Source organism: Adiantum capillus-veneris, chromosome 7, assembly GCF_014529385.1.
Source record: "Adiantum capillus-veneris isolate H3 chromosome 7, ASM1452938v2, whole genome shotgun sequence".
NCBI classification, from domain to species: domain Eukaryota; kingdom Viridiplantae; phylum Streptophyta; class Polypodiopsida; order Polypodiales; family Pteridaceae; genus Adiantum; species Adiantum capillus-veneris.
Window position 1 is genome coordinate 90,742,744 of NC_140937.1, and position 17,103 is coordinate 90,759,846.

At 44.1% G+C, this 17,103-nt stretch overlaps 1 protein-coding gene across 2 annotated transcripts in view; it reads right to left on the reverse strand.

The window, feature by feature from the left end:
- Positions 1-17,103, reverse strand: part of LOC147454210 (serine/threonine-protein kinase VIK-like) — a 118,651-nt gene that overhangs the window by 44,222 nt on the left and 57,326 nt on the right. For both annotated transcript variants that reach the window (XM_086516205.1, XM_086516204.1), the window contains 3 exons: positions 4,746-4,862; positions 4,555-4,649; positions 3,951-4,068 (listed from right to left, as the gene is read on the reverse strand). In XM_086516205.1, the coding sequence (XP_086372331.1) occupies positions 3,951-4,068; positions 4,555-4,649; positions 4,746-4,862 (330 nt within the window). The remainder of the gene's footprint in view (positions 1-3,950; positions 4,069-4,554; positions 4,650-4,745; positions 4,863-17,103) is intronic.

A 17,103-nucleotide genomic window follows, 5' to 3' on the forward strand; every position in this document is an offset into this window, starting at 1 on the left:
ACATGAGGCAGATTCTTTTCCCTCATTCAAGATTTCGCTTAGGCAATCTTTACATTTTGCCTTTGATATTGGGAACATAGCCCTGGAAATCTTGCAACTCTTCTATGTTTAATTGTAGAGCTTTCACATCACAAAATACTTATGTGTTCCCTTTGTATCTCATCTTTCTAGTGGTTTTTCCTCGTTTTGAGGTTTCCCACTTAAAAATTAATCAAAACAGATCTATAAAAAAAAAGTGTGTGTATGTGTGTGTGTGTTTTGTTGTTTTAAATTAATACTTATACACAACAGAACATCAGTTCAGAAGACAACCGGCTTTAGAAAAAGGTCAGAGAAAAGCAGAAAAACGACTCAGTCTTTGATTCATCTTTGCACTTTACAATGAGAATGAAGTATCCTTCCAATGTTTTTGTACAGTGGGTAGTAACTAGTAATGATGTCTATAGAAGAAATAGCTAAGGTGCATCAATGGCAGACAACAACTTTAAGCCAAAAAGACCCTAAGTAAAGATAGAGTCCTCACCTACATCTATATAAACAACTTAACAGATTCGTTAGCCTTGAATACGTATTACAGGTGAGAACGAACTTATCAGTTGTTATCTATGTCCTACTTAAAATCTTTTTACCTTAAACCTACCATCCAAAAAAAAAAATTGGTCTTATCTTGAAAGGGTATCATCACCATTTCTTTACTCCTTTTATGCACTGAAGGTCATCACTCCTTCAGTTGCTTTTTTTTGAATGAAATCATAGGTTATAATAACAATAGCATGTGACCCCATTTTTTAGAAAAAGAGTTTATATATATCTAAATAAAGTAAATTCTGACCAGAAGGCCACTACCCTTCTGATCCAAATGTCGTCCCAATGATTAGTATCCCACAAGGTTCTTTTGCTTCCATTATGTTTCATCATTGTAAGAAACATTTTTTTATCTTTATTAAGTCCAGATCAAAAGGTCATTACTATTCCTAATCTAAAATATCCTACCAAAGTCACATTCTCATATGGGGTTTTTAGGACCTGCTTTTAAATAATATTATATACATTGCAAAGAGTATGGCCTAAAAGGAACCATATAAAGTATCTTTTGTCAAAGAAAATCACTATGGTCCCTATGGTACAGGACAGATTGACTCATTCCTAACTTATGGTAGTCGTAAGATATACTCTAGGTAAGAAAGTAAATAAGTAAAGGAAAACAAAAATACACTTTTCTGTATGTCAGAACATAAAATAAGTTTACCAAGTGCTATAATGCCTTATGTTGGTGCAAATATTACTCATGTGATATTTTTTTGCCTCAGTTTTAGTTCAAGTGCCCTAGGAGATGCAACATTACATGTCAACCAATAAAGCAAAAAAAATAAGAGCATTTCGCTTGTTCTATATGAAGACCAAATTGAGAGTTATTTTCAACCTAAACCAAGGTTAGGCCAGGGTAAAAAATCCAAAAAATTCTCCTGGTCACAATCTTAAATACATAAATGCAGGCCAACAGTGTCAAGGCTGCAGTCAACCACCATGAGATCATCAAAACCCCCTTTCTTTTAACTTTAAACAAAGCATTGCTCGCTGACAGACCAAGGGGAAGGAGCAGCATTTGCTCAATCAATCCCTCGTATATGTATATATATTTTCTCCAAAAATTATTGAACGACAGTACAGTAAGAACAACAGATGACAGTTTTTGCTCAAAAAAAACACTTTTATGCAGCAAGTGCGGCACCGACCTATGATGATGGTTGCTGTTCAACTAGTTCCATAGTGTATGAGAAATCAAGTGACAGTGCAGCAGCACGGAACCACCATTCACTCACTATCTCTCTTTACAGAATACAAACACACTCAAGTATGCAAAGGCTAAGTGATGGGAAAGGCATCCCTCACCTGTTTTTATAGCATTTGGGGGCAGCGGTCAGCAGCATTCTTAATAACCAAGATGCTTGATTATAATAACCAAGATTCTTAATACCTTATAAAGAGGCAGGTTGTACACAGTATGCAGACCCAAATTTATCAGCGCAAGTGCTTGCAGGGATCCCCCGGATGAGCACCAAAATCGGCATAGGTTCATGAGACACAGAGTGAGCGAGGAGAGGTCGAATGCTAGGCTTGCATAGACTGCTCAAGTACGAGGCATGAAAGAGTGAAGGAGTGGGCATGCTACTCAGTGAGGATATTAATACACCAACTCGGGAGAGGAGAGTGGCTTTAAAAGCCATGGTACCCTATCAAGGCATATGTAAAAAATTACCATGTTGTTTTCACCGAGGCCTAAAAGCATGTGCCCACAGGGTAATACAACATCATAGCCCAAGTGTATATTTTAAGTGCCTTTTTAAGTTATATGGAGAAGTTTGTTTTTACCTTAGTGCCTTAGGGCATATGCCAATAGGGTAATACTACTTTAAGGCGGGGGTGGGTGGGGCGGTGTTCGTTGTGTGGGGGGGGGGGTGGTTTTTTTGGGGGTTTAATTATGGTTTGAGGTGGTTTGGGCCGGAGAGGGGGGGGGGGGGGGGGGGGGGGGGGGGGGGGGGGGGGGGGGGTTAAACCCTTATATTTATATTTGTTGGAGAAGGGTTTTATTTCAATCCAGCCCAGGGATTTTTTTGAGATGCATTCAATAGCTGAGATAGCTTGAAGTGTCAGGTTCTAGTCAGCTATCCATATTGTAGTAATGGTTAACTAAGGGTATTCATCCTTAAAATACAATGACCATTAGCCACACGTGTAAGTGCTAGTTATAGTATATCTAGATGCATCTCTTCTAGGCAGTATGGCAAGGTATAGATTTCAAGGTTTCCATCCATAGGACAGGATATATATTTGCTACAAAAGTAGCCGAAGTGTCCATTAGCCACACCTGTAAGTGCTAGTTATAGTATATCTAGATGCATCTCTTCTAGGTAGTATGGCAAGGTATAGATTTCAAGGTTTCCATCCATAGGACAGGATATATATTTGCTACAAAAGTAGCCAAAGTGTCTATTGTGTAGCTAGATGAATTAGTATAAAGTGATGGTTTGTGTGTGTGTGTGTGTGTGTGTGTGTGTTCGTTGCTTATCTGCCGAGGAGGATGTTTGTCACCTCTTGTGGGATTGCTGTGTCACTCGACATTTCCTTCGTCAGGTATCTACGTGTATGCGGCTACGTTTTCCCTCGACGGTCTTCCATAAGCGGTTTTGGGTTTTTGGTATCTTCTCGCCGGCGTTGCAGTGCCTTGCAGTCTTCTTCATGTGGGTCAGGTTTTGGCAATATTGGAGCCTGTGGGCGACAGCGTAATGGCTATATGTTCCATAGCATTCATGCAGATCCTCTACCTTTCTTCAGGATTTCCCTTCGGCAGTCTCTGCGGTTTGCCTTGGAAGTAGGTGATATCACGACGGAGATACATCAGCTTTCTTATGAATGCTTTTAGATATTTTGTACAGCTGAACAATGTTGTGTTCCTTTCCTTGTACATCTTTTTGGTGGGTTTTCCTCTCTTTGAGGTTTCCCACAGTTAGTTAAATCAAATTGATTTACAAAAAAAAAGTGTGTGTGTGTGTTCGTTTTGCACCAAGTTGTTATGAAAGACAAGCTGAGAATCATTACGCCACTTGCAAGTTAGAATATTGAATCAAGTTATTATGCACACAAGATCATGTGCCGGAACAGTGAGAAAGACACTTCTACTTTGAAACACTTGAAAAAATTTCAATGTCTTGAAACATTTCATAAGTTTCCCAAGTTCTTTGCAGCAATAAAAATGACCGTAATACATTCTCCTGATTACACATAACGCCTAGCCAAGGATTGCAATAAAAAGAGCACACAAAATTAGCCATCCCTCTATTCTCATACAATTTCAATCTTCAGTATTCCCCTTAAATACTCTCTATGCTTCTCTCCTATATTCTGTTAAAGCTTAATAGAGAGGCAAAGTGTGTTTTTCAAGTACTTACAGCTCCTAAAAACTCAGTCATCAGCATAAGTGGCTTGGAACTCACAGCCCCCAGGAATTGAACCACATTTGGATGCCTTAGCTTCACCAATAATTGAACCTCATGCTTGAAATCTTTGCTGAAGCCCACCAAAAACCCTCGTTGGTAAATCTTTAAGGTTCTTAATTATCAAAAGTTGAATTGCCAAACAGTCCCTTTCCATTAAAGATAGCAGAAAAAGACATAACAAATACTACAGATGAAATAAAGCAAGAAGCAGCTATTCCAGAACTTTTATAGCAAATCTACATGAAGGACAAGCTTGTTAAAACTTAGCTTTTGAGAAGACCTAGCAGACACATTCATGTGATAGAGGTTCTTTCCAAACTGTGTATAACCTAAGGTTAAAGTCTTGATTTTTAATATCTTGGAAGTCCTTTAAAATATCTTCGGATTGAAATCTGGTAATTTCAAGCACTAAATCTGTTGAAAATAGATATTAAGAGTACAACTACAAAGGCAAAAACCGAAATCCTAAATAACAGAAGTTTCTTTATAGGTCAAAAAAAAAAACCAATCGTCATACAACCTCAGCTAAACTTAATTAAACCATCGCCACACTTACATGGTGGAGCTATCATCTGACAGGGAAGGCAAGATCTTCTTGACAGCCACAGGAGTTCCCCTCCATGTTGCTTTCCAAATCTCTCCAAACGAACCCTAAGCAGCCATGGATAATTGAGCAGAAAATTTATTGTTTTACAGCAAGCCTATGTTGCTCAAGGCAAACAATATGAAAATTAAAATAGTGTGTACCTTCCCAATTACCCTGCCTTTGGAGAAGTCCAGCTCCAATGGATCGACTTCCCAGTCACAAGTTTGAGGAAGAGGGGGTGCTACAGCTGCATTTCTGAATCCCAAGCCATGATTCCCCTTCATGATCATAAATTCATAGATCAAAATCTACTCGATGAACCATTGCAAAAAAATGTGTTTACAAGCCCACATGTAGTAGCGCTCACTGCTCTACTCTCTCCCCCTACGCCCATTCCCCCCGCTCGCGCTGCCTATCCCCTGCAGCAGGGTGGTCTCGTACGGTCACGTACGTTTTGTCCACGTACGAAGACGTACGGTACTCATCGAACTAGAAAATTTTATGTCGTACGACATGGTTACGTACGTTCAAAAATAAAAACATGCAATTCTTATCCCTAGATATTACACTTGGGACAATTAGACAATTGATTATCACAGTGGGGATGTCGTGGTATTTAGTCAATACTATGCATGATGGAGCTGATGGTTATATTGTCTTGTGGGTGACTACCATGGGTCTATACCTTGCACTTTCCTTTAAGGGTGAATCTGGGCTTATCCTTGATTCATTGAGCCATTGAGCAATCTCTCATGACTCATGAGAGAGCTTGAGAATGACTCGTGCGCTTGAGCCTTGAGTTCGAACATAATGCAGAAGACCAGAAAGAGGGCATCCATATATAGATTTAGAGTGTAGATACTTGCCCTTGAACAAGAGAGAGTTAGATGAGAGGATGAGAGAGAGAGAGAGAGAGAGGAGCCTAATGGAATCCAAGGTGAAGGACCAAAGCAATGAGAGAGAGGGAGAGGGAGAGGAAGAGAGAGAGGAGTCTAATGGAATCCAAAGCAATGTGTGTGTGTGTGTGTGTGTGTGTGTGTGTGTGTGTGTGTGTGTGTGAGAGAGAGAGAGAGAGGAGGCTCAGGGCATGTGGGAGGTTTGGGGGGGGTGGGGGGGGCGGGAGGGGGGGGATTCTAGGCTAGGTGGGAGGGATCCTATGCCAAAAGGTAACCCAAAAACCTCCCAAAAAAAAGCACAGTCAACGGACTAAAAACCCAGTCAAACGTACTAAAAAACCACCGGACGCAACAGACGCCTTGACCGGACGGGACGCCACCGTACGCCTTGTTCCGTCCGACAGACGAGAACAACCCTGCCCTGCAGCCCCTGCCAACCCACCATCCGATTGTCGCCAGCAAAACAAGCGAGCCTTGTAGAAAAGGTAGAGCGCCTTCAAGCCAACTCTATCATCTACAAGATCATTGGCAGTCGTTCCAGTCAAGCTGAGGTACGTGACCTCCTCCAAACCTGCCTCCTAGCAGAGGTGGGAAAGATCGTTGACATCCAGCTTCTCAGGTGAGGATACTACCAAATCGAGTTTTGAGACTCCCGAGATGACAGCCCAAGTCATTTCAATGAGCCCGTTGGCCATCCGAGCGGTCAGAGCTCATTTCCGACAGTGGCGCCAAGTTTCGCTCCAGCTTCGGATGTTCTTGTCAAGGAGGCAGATCTGCCCATTTCGGTTTGCTTCCCCGGCCTGAGAAGGGTGTACTTATAGCTTCTTGCCAAGATTGGTTCCAAGATCGGGACAGTCTTGGAGACCCCGCACACGGCAGCTTCGGTTGCAACCAAGGCTGCTAGTGTGCTTTCAGTATGCATTCTGGTTTGTGACACTCTCTCAAAGGTGGTTCTTCTACCTAGGGTGAGTGGGGGATGGTTACGCCAACGGGTGGAGTATTCAGGACTGAACCAGTGCTTCATTTGCAGGCAAATGGACCACTTGGCGAAGGCCTGTCCTTGCACGAGATCTCGACCCACAACGCATGCTCAGCACCCCAAAGTCTAAACATGCCCAGCAGATAGGTACCCAAGACACACAAGCTAGCACATCGGCATGGCTGGCAGCAGGTGCCCGGTCGCCGTCGACAGGGACGGGCTCGACACGCTGACCCCTGGTGACCGACCTCCTACAGCTCAACAGCATGGGTTCTAACAGAGAGCCGTTTTGACCCCCTACAACAGGAGTCTTCTGAGGAACCCCCTTCCACCTCAGCCTCTCCACCGCCACCACCTCCTCCCCCTCCACCTTCAGACCCCTCTGTCCCGCCACCGCCTCCCACCTCCCCTCCCCCCCCCCTCCATCTCCTCCACCCCCGCCTCCCGTTCCCCCCTTTCCCCTATGGAGACCTCAGCCTCATCACCCAACGCATCCCCCACTCCTCTGCCACAGGAGACTAGACACACATCCATAGCTAGACGCTCTCTTGGTAGTGCTTTCGCATTGAGCCGAATGGCTCAAGAGGGATAGCCCTACTTGAGGATGCCACTTCTAGTCCAGACCTCTCCTTTTGTAGCAGTCCCTCGCTGGCTCACCAGTATTGATATTGACAGAGTATTGATATTGACAGACGATGGGATTTCTTCGACTACAACTTCACCCGCTTCCTCGGTGACCCTTCTCTCGACCTTGAGGCTGCTTGCTTTCGAGTTCATGTCCTCTTTCTAGCAGCATGAGGCATCGAGGCTCTGGATACAATGGTAGGTTTCTCCTTTCCGTTGTGCGGCACGGATCACATAGAGTGGACCTTGCACACAATTCTTGACTGGCTCCAAGTCTAGGCTGTTGAGTTCTCTCACCGCACAAGGGACCAGGAGGTGACAGATTTGGTACAGACAATTTGGCCTCTAGCGAAGTTCACCGTGACGCCACCGGATGCAGCAAGATGTAGACACCTTGTGGTGCACTTGTTTGCCGACACTCAGAGCCCCCTTGCTATGTATTTGTACATGAGGATTCTTGGACAGAAGATGTAGCCCTATGGACTGCACGCTCTGCTTTGGCCTAGGTGGGATAGTCACTTCAAATGTGCTTGTCTAGAGGTCGCTCGGATGCGATTTACTCCCCATCCAAACCGGCCTCGAAGCTAGCGAGATTGGTTGTTGTTGCAACATAGGTCTTCTCTCACTGATCCCATGAGGATTGTCTCATGGAATGTACAAGTTGCGAGGCTCCTATCAGGAAAGCTCTCTTTTAGTTCTTGTCTTATGTTCAAATCTTGTCCTTGCAGTCAAGCCTCGTCTTGTACTCGAGTCATGTAATCCAAGTTTCGTATCAAGCTTTCTTAATAAAGAATTAAGTCTTGTAATCAAGATTAAGCTTATCATCAAATCCCAAGTTCTTGTACATTGTGAGCGCCTCCTCTTGCTCTCTTCTAGCTCTATACGCGCTCATAACAACTAGCAGGAGTGCCCTGAGTGCCCAAGCTCTCTATCCAAAGTGTTTCCACTCGCTCTCTGAGCTCTGTATCTAGCAAGATCCTCTCGGGGAGTGCACAACATCACACTCCCACTCCTCCGACTGTCTGTAACAAAATCACTGGCTCATGATCTGAGAAAGAAGTCCCCGGGAGAATGCAAACAAATCCTCCCATGTCACAGAGATGGTTACTCGTGTAGAAGCAATCTATCCGAGATAGATTCACTCCTCCTACTCTGTGGTCAAAGCGAGAGAAAGATAGGCTGTCTAGAGACGGCACAAAACCTGCATGCTGCCATACATCACAAATCCTCAAGGTCATACATAACCGCTCCCAAGCTGCTAACTCACCCCATGCACAATAGAATCTGGTATTGGCAAGACTGAAGGGCTTATGCCCAAGCCCCCTATTTATACTAGTGCTTGAGGAGGTTACTTGAGGAGGTTAGAACTTTCTAGGTTCTTCTTGAGGAGGTTAGAATCTTCTAGAACCTTCTTGATCCTTCTAATTCTTCTAGAACCTTCTAGATCATTCTTCAACTTTCTAAAGCTTTCCAGAAACTTCTAGTAGTGCCGATGCAGGCGATGATGTAGGAGATGACACAGGCGATGACATCAGTGTTGATGCAGGTGATGTCATAAATAACTGACTCTCAAGCATCCATGACATTACCTCCTCCTCTAGCGAAGAGTTGCACAAGGAGCGGTGGTGTTCCTTGACTTGGGCTTCCATGGATGATGTTGATGGAACTCTTGGACTTTGAGAGGTGCATGCTGAAGATTGCGTGCTGGTTCCCACGTTCGTTCACTGACATCATATCCTTTCCAATGCACCAAGTATTTGACCTGCCACGCGAAACTCGAGAATCTAGGACTTTCTCGATCTCATATTCGTCATGTCCTTGAATCTCAACCGGAGGAGGTGGTTGTAGAGCTCTTCCTAAGATGTTAGATGTGTGACAAAGTTCTAGGACTGAGACATGAAAGACCGGATGGATTTTCATGGATGAGGGCAACTGGAATCGATAAGTGATTGGATTGACTTGACGGATAATCTTCAATGGGTTAAGCCTTCGATAATCTAGCTTTTGACAGGGATGAGATGAACACAGATCGCGCCGAAAGAGCCACACTTTATCCCCCGCTTTGTATTTTGGATGTTGCATGTGATGTAGATCTGCACTTTCCTTATCCTTGGATTGAGCTTCTTTGATATGAATTGTAAGTTCTTTGTGAATTGCAGACAACTGTCGTGCAAGATTAACAGCAGCTGGATTCTTGACCATGATGGTGCGTGTGGATATCCTTTTTGGGATGTTGACCATAATTAGCAAGAATGGAGTGTGACGGGTGAAGGCATGAAAACTATTATTGTAGGAGAATTTTGCTAGCGGTAGGAGGTCGACCCAATTATCCTGGTGATAATTGATTGTACAACGGAGATACGGTTCCAAAACTTGATTCACTCTCTCTGTTTGTCCATCACTTTGTGGGTGATTTGATGAGGTGAGGTTGATTTGTACTCCAAGTAGCTTGAATAAGCTTTTCCAGAAGCTAGAGATGAATTGTGGGCCTCAATCAGAAACTATGTCATCCGATAATCCGTGATAACGATAGATATGTTGTAGAAAGAGTTTGGCCGTACCTTCTCCGGTGATGGTTTTGGTGGTTGGAATGAAGTGTGTCATCTTTGTAAACCGATCCACGACCACTAAAATGGAATCAAATCCTTGTGACAAGGGTAGCTCTACAATAAATCCATAGAGAATGGATAACCATGGCTTGCTTGGAATGGGCAAGGGATGGAGCAAAACAGAGGATGATGACGAGGGGCCTTTGATCTATTGCAAGTGTCACAAGTGCCTACATACTCCTTGACAAGCTTTCACATTTGAGGCCACCAAAAGTCACGGGATAGAAGCTCAATTGTCTTATTAACCCCAAAATGCCCTGCTGATGGAAGATCATGCCTTTGCTGAAGTACCTCCAAGCGTGTTGGTCCTGGCGGAATACTCTTTGTCATGGATTTCATGATTGATTTCGGCAGCTAAGAACTTGGAGAATGAAAAGCCACTGGATGTACTCGACCATCCTCACCTACTTGGGATAGAATAGCCCCAAGGGAAAAATCTGAAGCATTTGTTTCTAGAAAGAAAGTCTTTGTAGGATCTACATGAATAAGAATGGGTGCGGTCATGAAATCTTGCTTGAGAGTATGAAAGCTTCCGCGGCCTTTGAGTCCCAAACAAACTTATTACAGCCTATTATGAGTGTTGTAGCCACCTTGGAGTACCCCTAAATAAAGATACGATAGAAATTTGCAAATCCGAGAAAACATTGGACATCTCTTACCGAGGTGGGTGTCTCCCAATCAAGGATGGTTTGAACCTTCTTTGGATCTATGGAGGTTTCCTTTTGAGAGATAACATAACCATGAAATTCGACCTTAGATTGATGAATAGAACACTTCCCCAACTTTGCATATAACCCTGATGCACGAAGCTTTTCAAGCACTAAACGTACATGGTGCTCATGCTCTTCTAGATCCTTGGAAAATATCAAGATATCATCCAAGTATATTACCACAAAGTAATCCAAATACTCCCGAAAGATCGTTCATTAAATGTTGAAAAACTGTTGGGGCATTTGTGAGACCAAATGGCATAACAGTATATTCCGTTGCACCATGAACCTTCATCCTTCTCTTCCTTGGACACCGTTGAACAATGTACCCTTGCTCTCCGCAATACTACATACATAAGCCATTAATGCGTCACCTTTGCTTCTCTCGGGTTGAGAGAGGTTGAAACTGTGCTGAATCAATTTGCATAGGCTCAATGCTTGATTCATGGCCCTCTTGAGGTGTGTAGCCTTCATGTGTCACTTTTGTTTCAGACTGCAATGGTGCCCCAAGACGCCTCTCCTGTCGTCTAATCGTCGGTTATCACATTCTATTGCTTGAGAGATGAACTCGCCTAGTGTGTGAACCTTTGGCATAGTCAATAAAAGATCTTTTACGTCATCCTTTAATCCCCACCGACATTGCCTAATGAAATATTCTTCATGCCAAGTTAAATCACAAGTGAGTTGTCGAAATTCAGATGCATAGACGGATGCAGGTCTTGACCCTTGGCGGAGATTTCTATGTTTGGTTTCAACAAACCTTGCTCTATCAGTATCCCCAAAGGTTGCAGAGAACTCCCGCACAAAAGCTTCAAAGTCATGGAGGAGAGGAGATTCTTTTTCAAGTAAGGGAGCAAACCGATCTCTCACTAAAGGAACGGAAGGCTCTTTCTTCCGTAAGTAGAAGGAACCCTTGAGCATAGTTCGGAGCACTCATCTTGAGCAAGAACAACATTCACTTCCGTTGCACCTTACATTGGTATCAGAGCTTTGGCAGTGTTCTGTATCACTCAAGGAAAGAACCACAAGAAATTTTTTGCTTGTTGCGGTCGCACGTAACCCAAATCGACTTGGGCGTGTCAATTCCTAATCGTGTTTTTGAAGAGTGACAGGTAACCCAAGAAAGAAGGGCTTGTCCGGCCTCCCCTTGTTCCTCTTTTCACTCATTAAGAGCGGACCGTGCACTTAGCGGCCGGCCAATCGACGTGAGGTGGAAAAAAGCAACCTTGGTGTGAGCGCAAGGCCGCCAAGGGGTGCGCCCGCAACGAAGAGTCGATCTCGGGTAAGAGAAAAGCCTTCTCAAACACCGATTGCAAGCTAAAGAACTCAAGAACCTCAAGAACCCAGAACCCAAGTTTCTCATGAACTTAAGTACCCAAGATCTCACTGTATGGCCATCAACCAAAGCGGAATGGATACTTTGCGTGAAGGTGATGAGCATGGAGGTGGTGAAGAAGAATTTTCCCCACCAGGAGGATTTTTTTCCAACCCTCCCCCTTCCCCATCTACGCCACGGGTTGCACAAAATCCTATGGAGGGTTTTGGTCAAGTTGATGATGGACATGATGTTACAACAAGAGGCGCAACGCGCCGCCTTGGATTGCGAGCACGAAGAAAGAAAGGCACCCTTGGATCGTGAGCGCGAAGAAGAAAGGCAAACTTGGATTGCGAGTGCGAAGAAAGAAGGGTAGCCTTGGAGTGTGAGCATGAGCAAGCGCGCTTGACAGCCGAAGAAAGGAAGGCAACTTTTGAGCTTCAGCGTGAGCAAGCACGCGAAGCCCAACCCATAGCGGCCGAAGACAAACGAGCGGCCTTGGAATTAGAACGTGAGGCGCAGAGAGACCAATGCATGCAAGAGTTAATCCTACAGGTACTCACCTCGAAGTCCGAGCCACTCAAGGACGTGGACGAATCATCAGGTAGCATAAGTCGAGAAGCGAATTCCAAAATCCCCATCACTGAGAAGTTGACGTTCAGTAGGTATGACGGTAAGATGGATGCTAAATATTATTCATTCTTGGTTGCATCAATTTAATGCTTACTTTGCGACAACTAAGAAAACAGGAAATATAGCAAAGTTTTGGCGGCAGCCATGTATCTTGCCGGTGATGCCATTTGTAACCGCCCTGTTCAATCCAAAAAGGACGGTAGACTTTACTTCAAACCTTGATTTAGCTTTCACCCATTATTAGTCGTCTATTTTACCTGCGCTATAGTGACACAAGAGAGGGGAATGGGATACAGATGCTAGAATGCACCTGTATGAGAAGACCGACACCAGATTGGCCCCTAACTTAGGCGCCCCTTTCGGTATTTCTTTATTGTTCAAAAGAGGGAATAAACGATGTGGTTCCCTACAAGCTGCCCCGCACAAACTCGGCTGAATTTCCACTGTTCCAGCGCGATTTCGGCAACATAACTGTACTAGAACCCTTCACAGTCAATATTCCCACGCATTGACTGACTTTCCCGACGCATACGGGCACTTTGCAAAACCTGGCGAGAATCTGCAGCACGCTGAATTCTCTGTTTTCAGCCCTGAAAATGCGCCAGATCACCTGTACAGCGGTCCCCTTGCCTCCCCGAACCTCATGGGGGTATTAGGGTCCGTTTAGGGCCAAAACCCTAAACCTGCAAAAATACACAGCAGGCTGTAATTTACTGTTTCGGGCTCCGTTTCGCGTGCCGGTCGCATCCTTAGCAAGTCCTCAAGCTCCCGCACCTGTAGGGCTACTTGCCCTTTGAATCGGACGAGATTTCTGGCGTGAAACCTCTCCGAATTCACCTGTACCTACGGGGGGATTAGCCGCTAGCTAATCCAGTACCTGTGCAAGAGGCTCTTGCCTCGGCAATCGTGCATGAACCCACACAACTGTACATTGGTCAAATGAAAAGCCCACTAGAGGGGCATAACATACTGCCAAAGGGGAGAGAGAGGGCAGTGCGTAGCGTGCAGGGCATCACTCCTGGCACCGCACTGTGCATAAGAGGGAAAGCAAGCACTCCATAGCTCTTAACCTGTGACAGAGACTTGCAAAATGAGCCTCCCAGCTATAAATCACGTTTTTGCCTTCTCTATAAGTAGTAAACTGGCCTCAGAGTGCCAAGTGTCACTCATTTGTGCATTTTCCCGCTTTAGACCCTCGGGTCTAAAAATATCTCACCTGCAGCCTATGTTGACTTGGCCACAGAGTAACAAAATGATTCCCATGTCAAACTGCACGTAATGACACGAAGACATTTTCAGGTCCCAAAATAGCAGTTCCCTAAATTTTAGGAGATGCTGCCATTGTATCTTTCTAGGTCATCCGACCCTCTTTGTACACTGCGGCCACATCCAGAACTGAAATGTAGCCTCTGTAGCAAAGGATTCCACTTTGGCTAGTCAATGACCCCACTTGGCTAACCATAGTCCTTGTCCAACCTTAGTGCTCTCTTGCCCTCAGGCCTGGACTCCCTCTGGACAGTTCCACACTAGCTATGCAATGCAGGGCGGTTAGATTTCCCGAGGGGTGTTTCCAAAAAGTGAAAGTAAATAGATAATAAGAAAGAAATCAACAAAAAGGATAGATAGTAGTCACACGCTGGTGACATACCCCCCTCTTGAAATCTCAAACGTCCTCGTTTGCATCTATGTCGTACAAGCTCCTAATCAACATTGATGTATTCAACACCTGTCGACACATGTACGACACATACATGCTCATTGTCAACCCTAGTGTATTCAACACCTCGTCGACTCATGTATTGCCTGCGTGTGAACCCTGTCCCAATGACATAGTGGTAGCTGCGCACTCTGCCATTGCTTTGAGTCACTAACTTTCCAATGACAAAATGGTAGCTGCACATTTTGCCACTGTCTTATAGTACACGTTGGATCCCGTAACACTTTCGAGCATACCCAAACCGACAGTTTAAGAATGCAGTTACACATGTACTCTTCAATAGAAGCAATCACTGTATTCTCGACAAACTAACAAGAAATACTCACTTCTATAGCACTAACCAAACTTTTGGACATTCCATAAGAGCAATTGCCAAACTGACAATCTGTACAGCTCTAACATTCATGTAACAGGTATTTCATTTGAGCTCACTTTAAATACCTTGTACATCATTTGTTTCAGAAGCCATTGTCACACTGACAATCCATGTAGCTTCGAAACTCAAGGGGTCAAGGTAGGTTGCAAATCGAAGGCTTCCAGGTAAAGTGATAACACAGTTGGTGACTCTGCAAGTTCACCTTCTTCCATCCACTTAGCATCCATTGGTGGATAGTTTCTGAACTTTACCAAGTAACGCCTAGCAACCTTGCCTTTCACTTTCCTTTCTTTGTGTGCCAAAATCTGTTCAGGGACCAAGATCTCGTCAAGTTCCTCGACTTCCGGCTGATCTTCAGCTGGCATATCTTCTGGCACATCACCCACATAGGGTCTGAGAAGACTCACATGAAACGCATTGTGAATCTTCCAACTGTCAGGCAATTTCAGCCTATATGCAACATCATTGATTATGTCGCATACTTGAAAAGGCCCATAGTAACGCATGCTGAGCTTTGGAAACAGTCTTTCCTTGCCCTTTATCTTCTTTAACCTTGCCTTTTCAAAGCGTAAAAGCACCCAATCACCAAGTGAGTATACCACTTCACGACGGTGACGATCAGCTGCTTTCTTTTGCTTTGCCTGAGTCCTTTCTAAGGCCACTTTGACCTTCTTGTACATTTCATCCATGTCCTGAACATACTTATCTGCTTCAAATATCTTGTCCTTTGTATGCAGTATGGGAGGAACTTTCTTGCCACCTTCAACTATCTCAAAGGGTGCCTTGCCAGTTGATGAATGCACTGTATTATTGTATGCATACTCCACCAATGGCAAATACTGCTCCCACTTTCCTTTATGCTCTGACACATAACACTTCAGCAGATCTAGGACAGTAGAATTTGCCTCTTCTGACTGCCCATCTGTTTGAGGATGAAATGACGAAGAGAATTTGAGCGTGGTGCCCATATTCTCAAACAAACCTCTCCAGAACAAACTTGTCATGCGTGGATCACGGTCACTAACAATCGACTGTGACATGCCATGATACTTGAAAATATTGCTCATAAACAAGCGTGCCATCTGATCTGGCTTTATCTTCTTCCTGACAGGAATAAAATGAGCCTGTTTGTTGAATCTGCAAATAATGGTCCAAATACCATCGTTTCCTGTCTGCGTTCTCGGAAGATCAAAGATAAAATCCATAGCAATACTTTCCCATGGTTTATCTGAAATAGGTAGTGGTTGCAATAACCCTGGTGCCTTTTGCCTGTCAAACTTGACCTTTTGGCATATTAGGCATTCTCGCACAAAGGCATCCACATCTCTTCTCAATGTAGGCCAATAGAAGAATGTCTCAACCGCTTTAACTGTAGCATCGATACCACGATGCCCTGCATACGGTGGGACATGACTCTCTTCCATAACTTTGCGTCGCAATGGCTTTGTGACACACAATCTGCCATGCATCATCATGAACCCGTCTTTAAGAAGATAGTGTTCATGACGTTGTCCATCCATTAGTTGCTCGAAGACCCTTGCTAAATCTTCATCATTTGCATACTGTTCTCTCATATCATCAAGTTCATGATGATAAGGAATTGACACAGCTGAAATTTGTGGCTTCCTTGACAAGGCATCAGCCACAACATTCTTCTTGCCTTCCACATGCACAATCTGAAAATGGAACATGGACAAGATATTTGCCCATCGCATATGCTTCTCATATAACTTTGTTTGTGTCAAGAAGTATCGCAAGGTCTGATGGTCCGTTTGGACAACAAAGTCTGCACCTAGCAAGTAGTGTTTCCAACTTAAGAGCGCATGAATCACAGCCAGTAACTCTTTCTCATAGACCTGCATGGTCATCTCTGGCCCTTGCAAAATTCTGCTCTCATAGGCTACTACCCTGCCATCTTGCATTAGCACTGCACCAATGCTACTACCGCAGGCGTCACACTGGACCACAAATGACTTCCTAAGATCTGGCAACACAATGACTGGATCTGAAGTCATCTTTTCCTTTAAGAGATTAAAAGCTGAAATCTCTTTTTGTGTCCATCTAAAGGTGACTGCCTTCTTTTGAAGAGCATGTAAAGGTGAAGCAATCTCAGCGAAATTTCGGATAAACCTTCTGTAATAGGAGCATAGTCCCAAAAAGCTTCGGACATCATGCACCGTCTTCAAATTTGGCCATGACTTGATCGCTTCGACTTTTGCAGGATCCATTCTGACACCATCCTTTGAGACAATGTGTCCCAGAAAGTGAATCTCTTCCAGAAAAAACTCACTTTTCTTTGCATTGATGAGCAACCTATGACTGCGTAGCTCTTTGAACACAATGGCCAAGTGATGCCTATGCTCCTCTTCATTCTTTGAGTAGACTATCATGTCATCAAAGAATGTACCAACAAACTGCTGGTGTGGACGGAAAATTCTGTCCATCATCCTATTGAACGTAGCAGGAGCATTTGTGAGACCAAAGGGCATCACTAAAAATTCGTAAAGGCCAAACGTTGTTCTAAAAGCAGTCTTGTGCACATCCTTGATCTAATGCGGATCTGATGGTACCCACTCTTTAGATCTATCCTGCTAAACATAGCTGCTCCTTCTAATTTGTCCATAATATCATCAATTCTAGGTATAGGGAACCTATTCTTG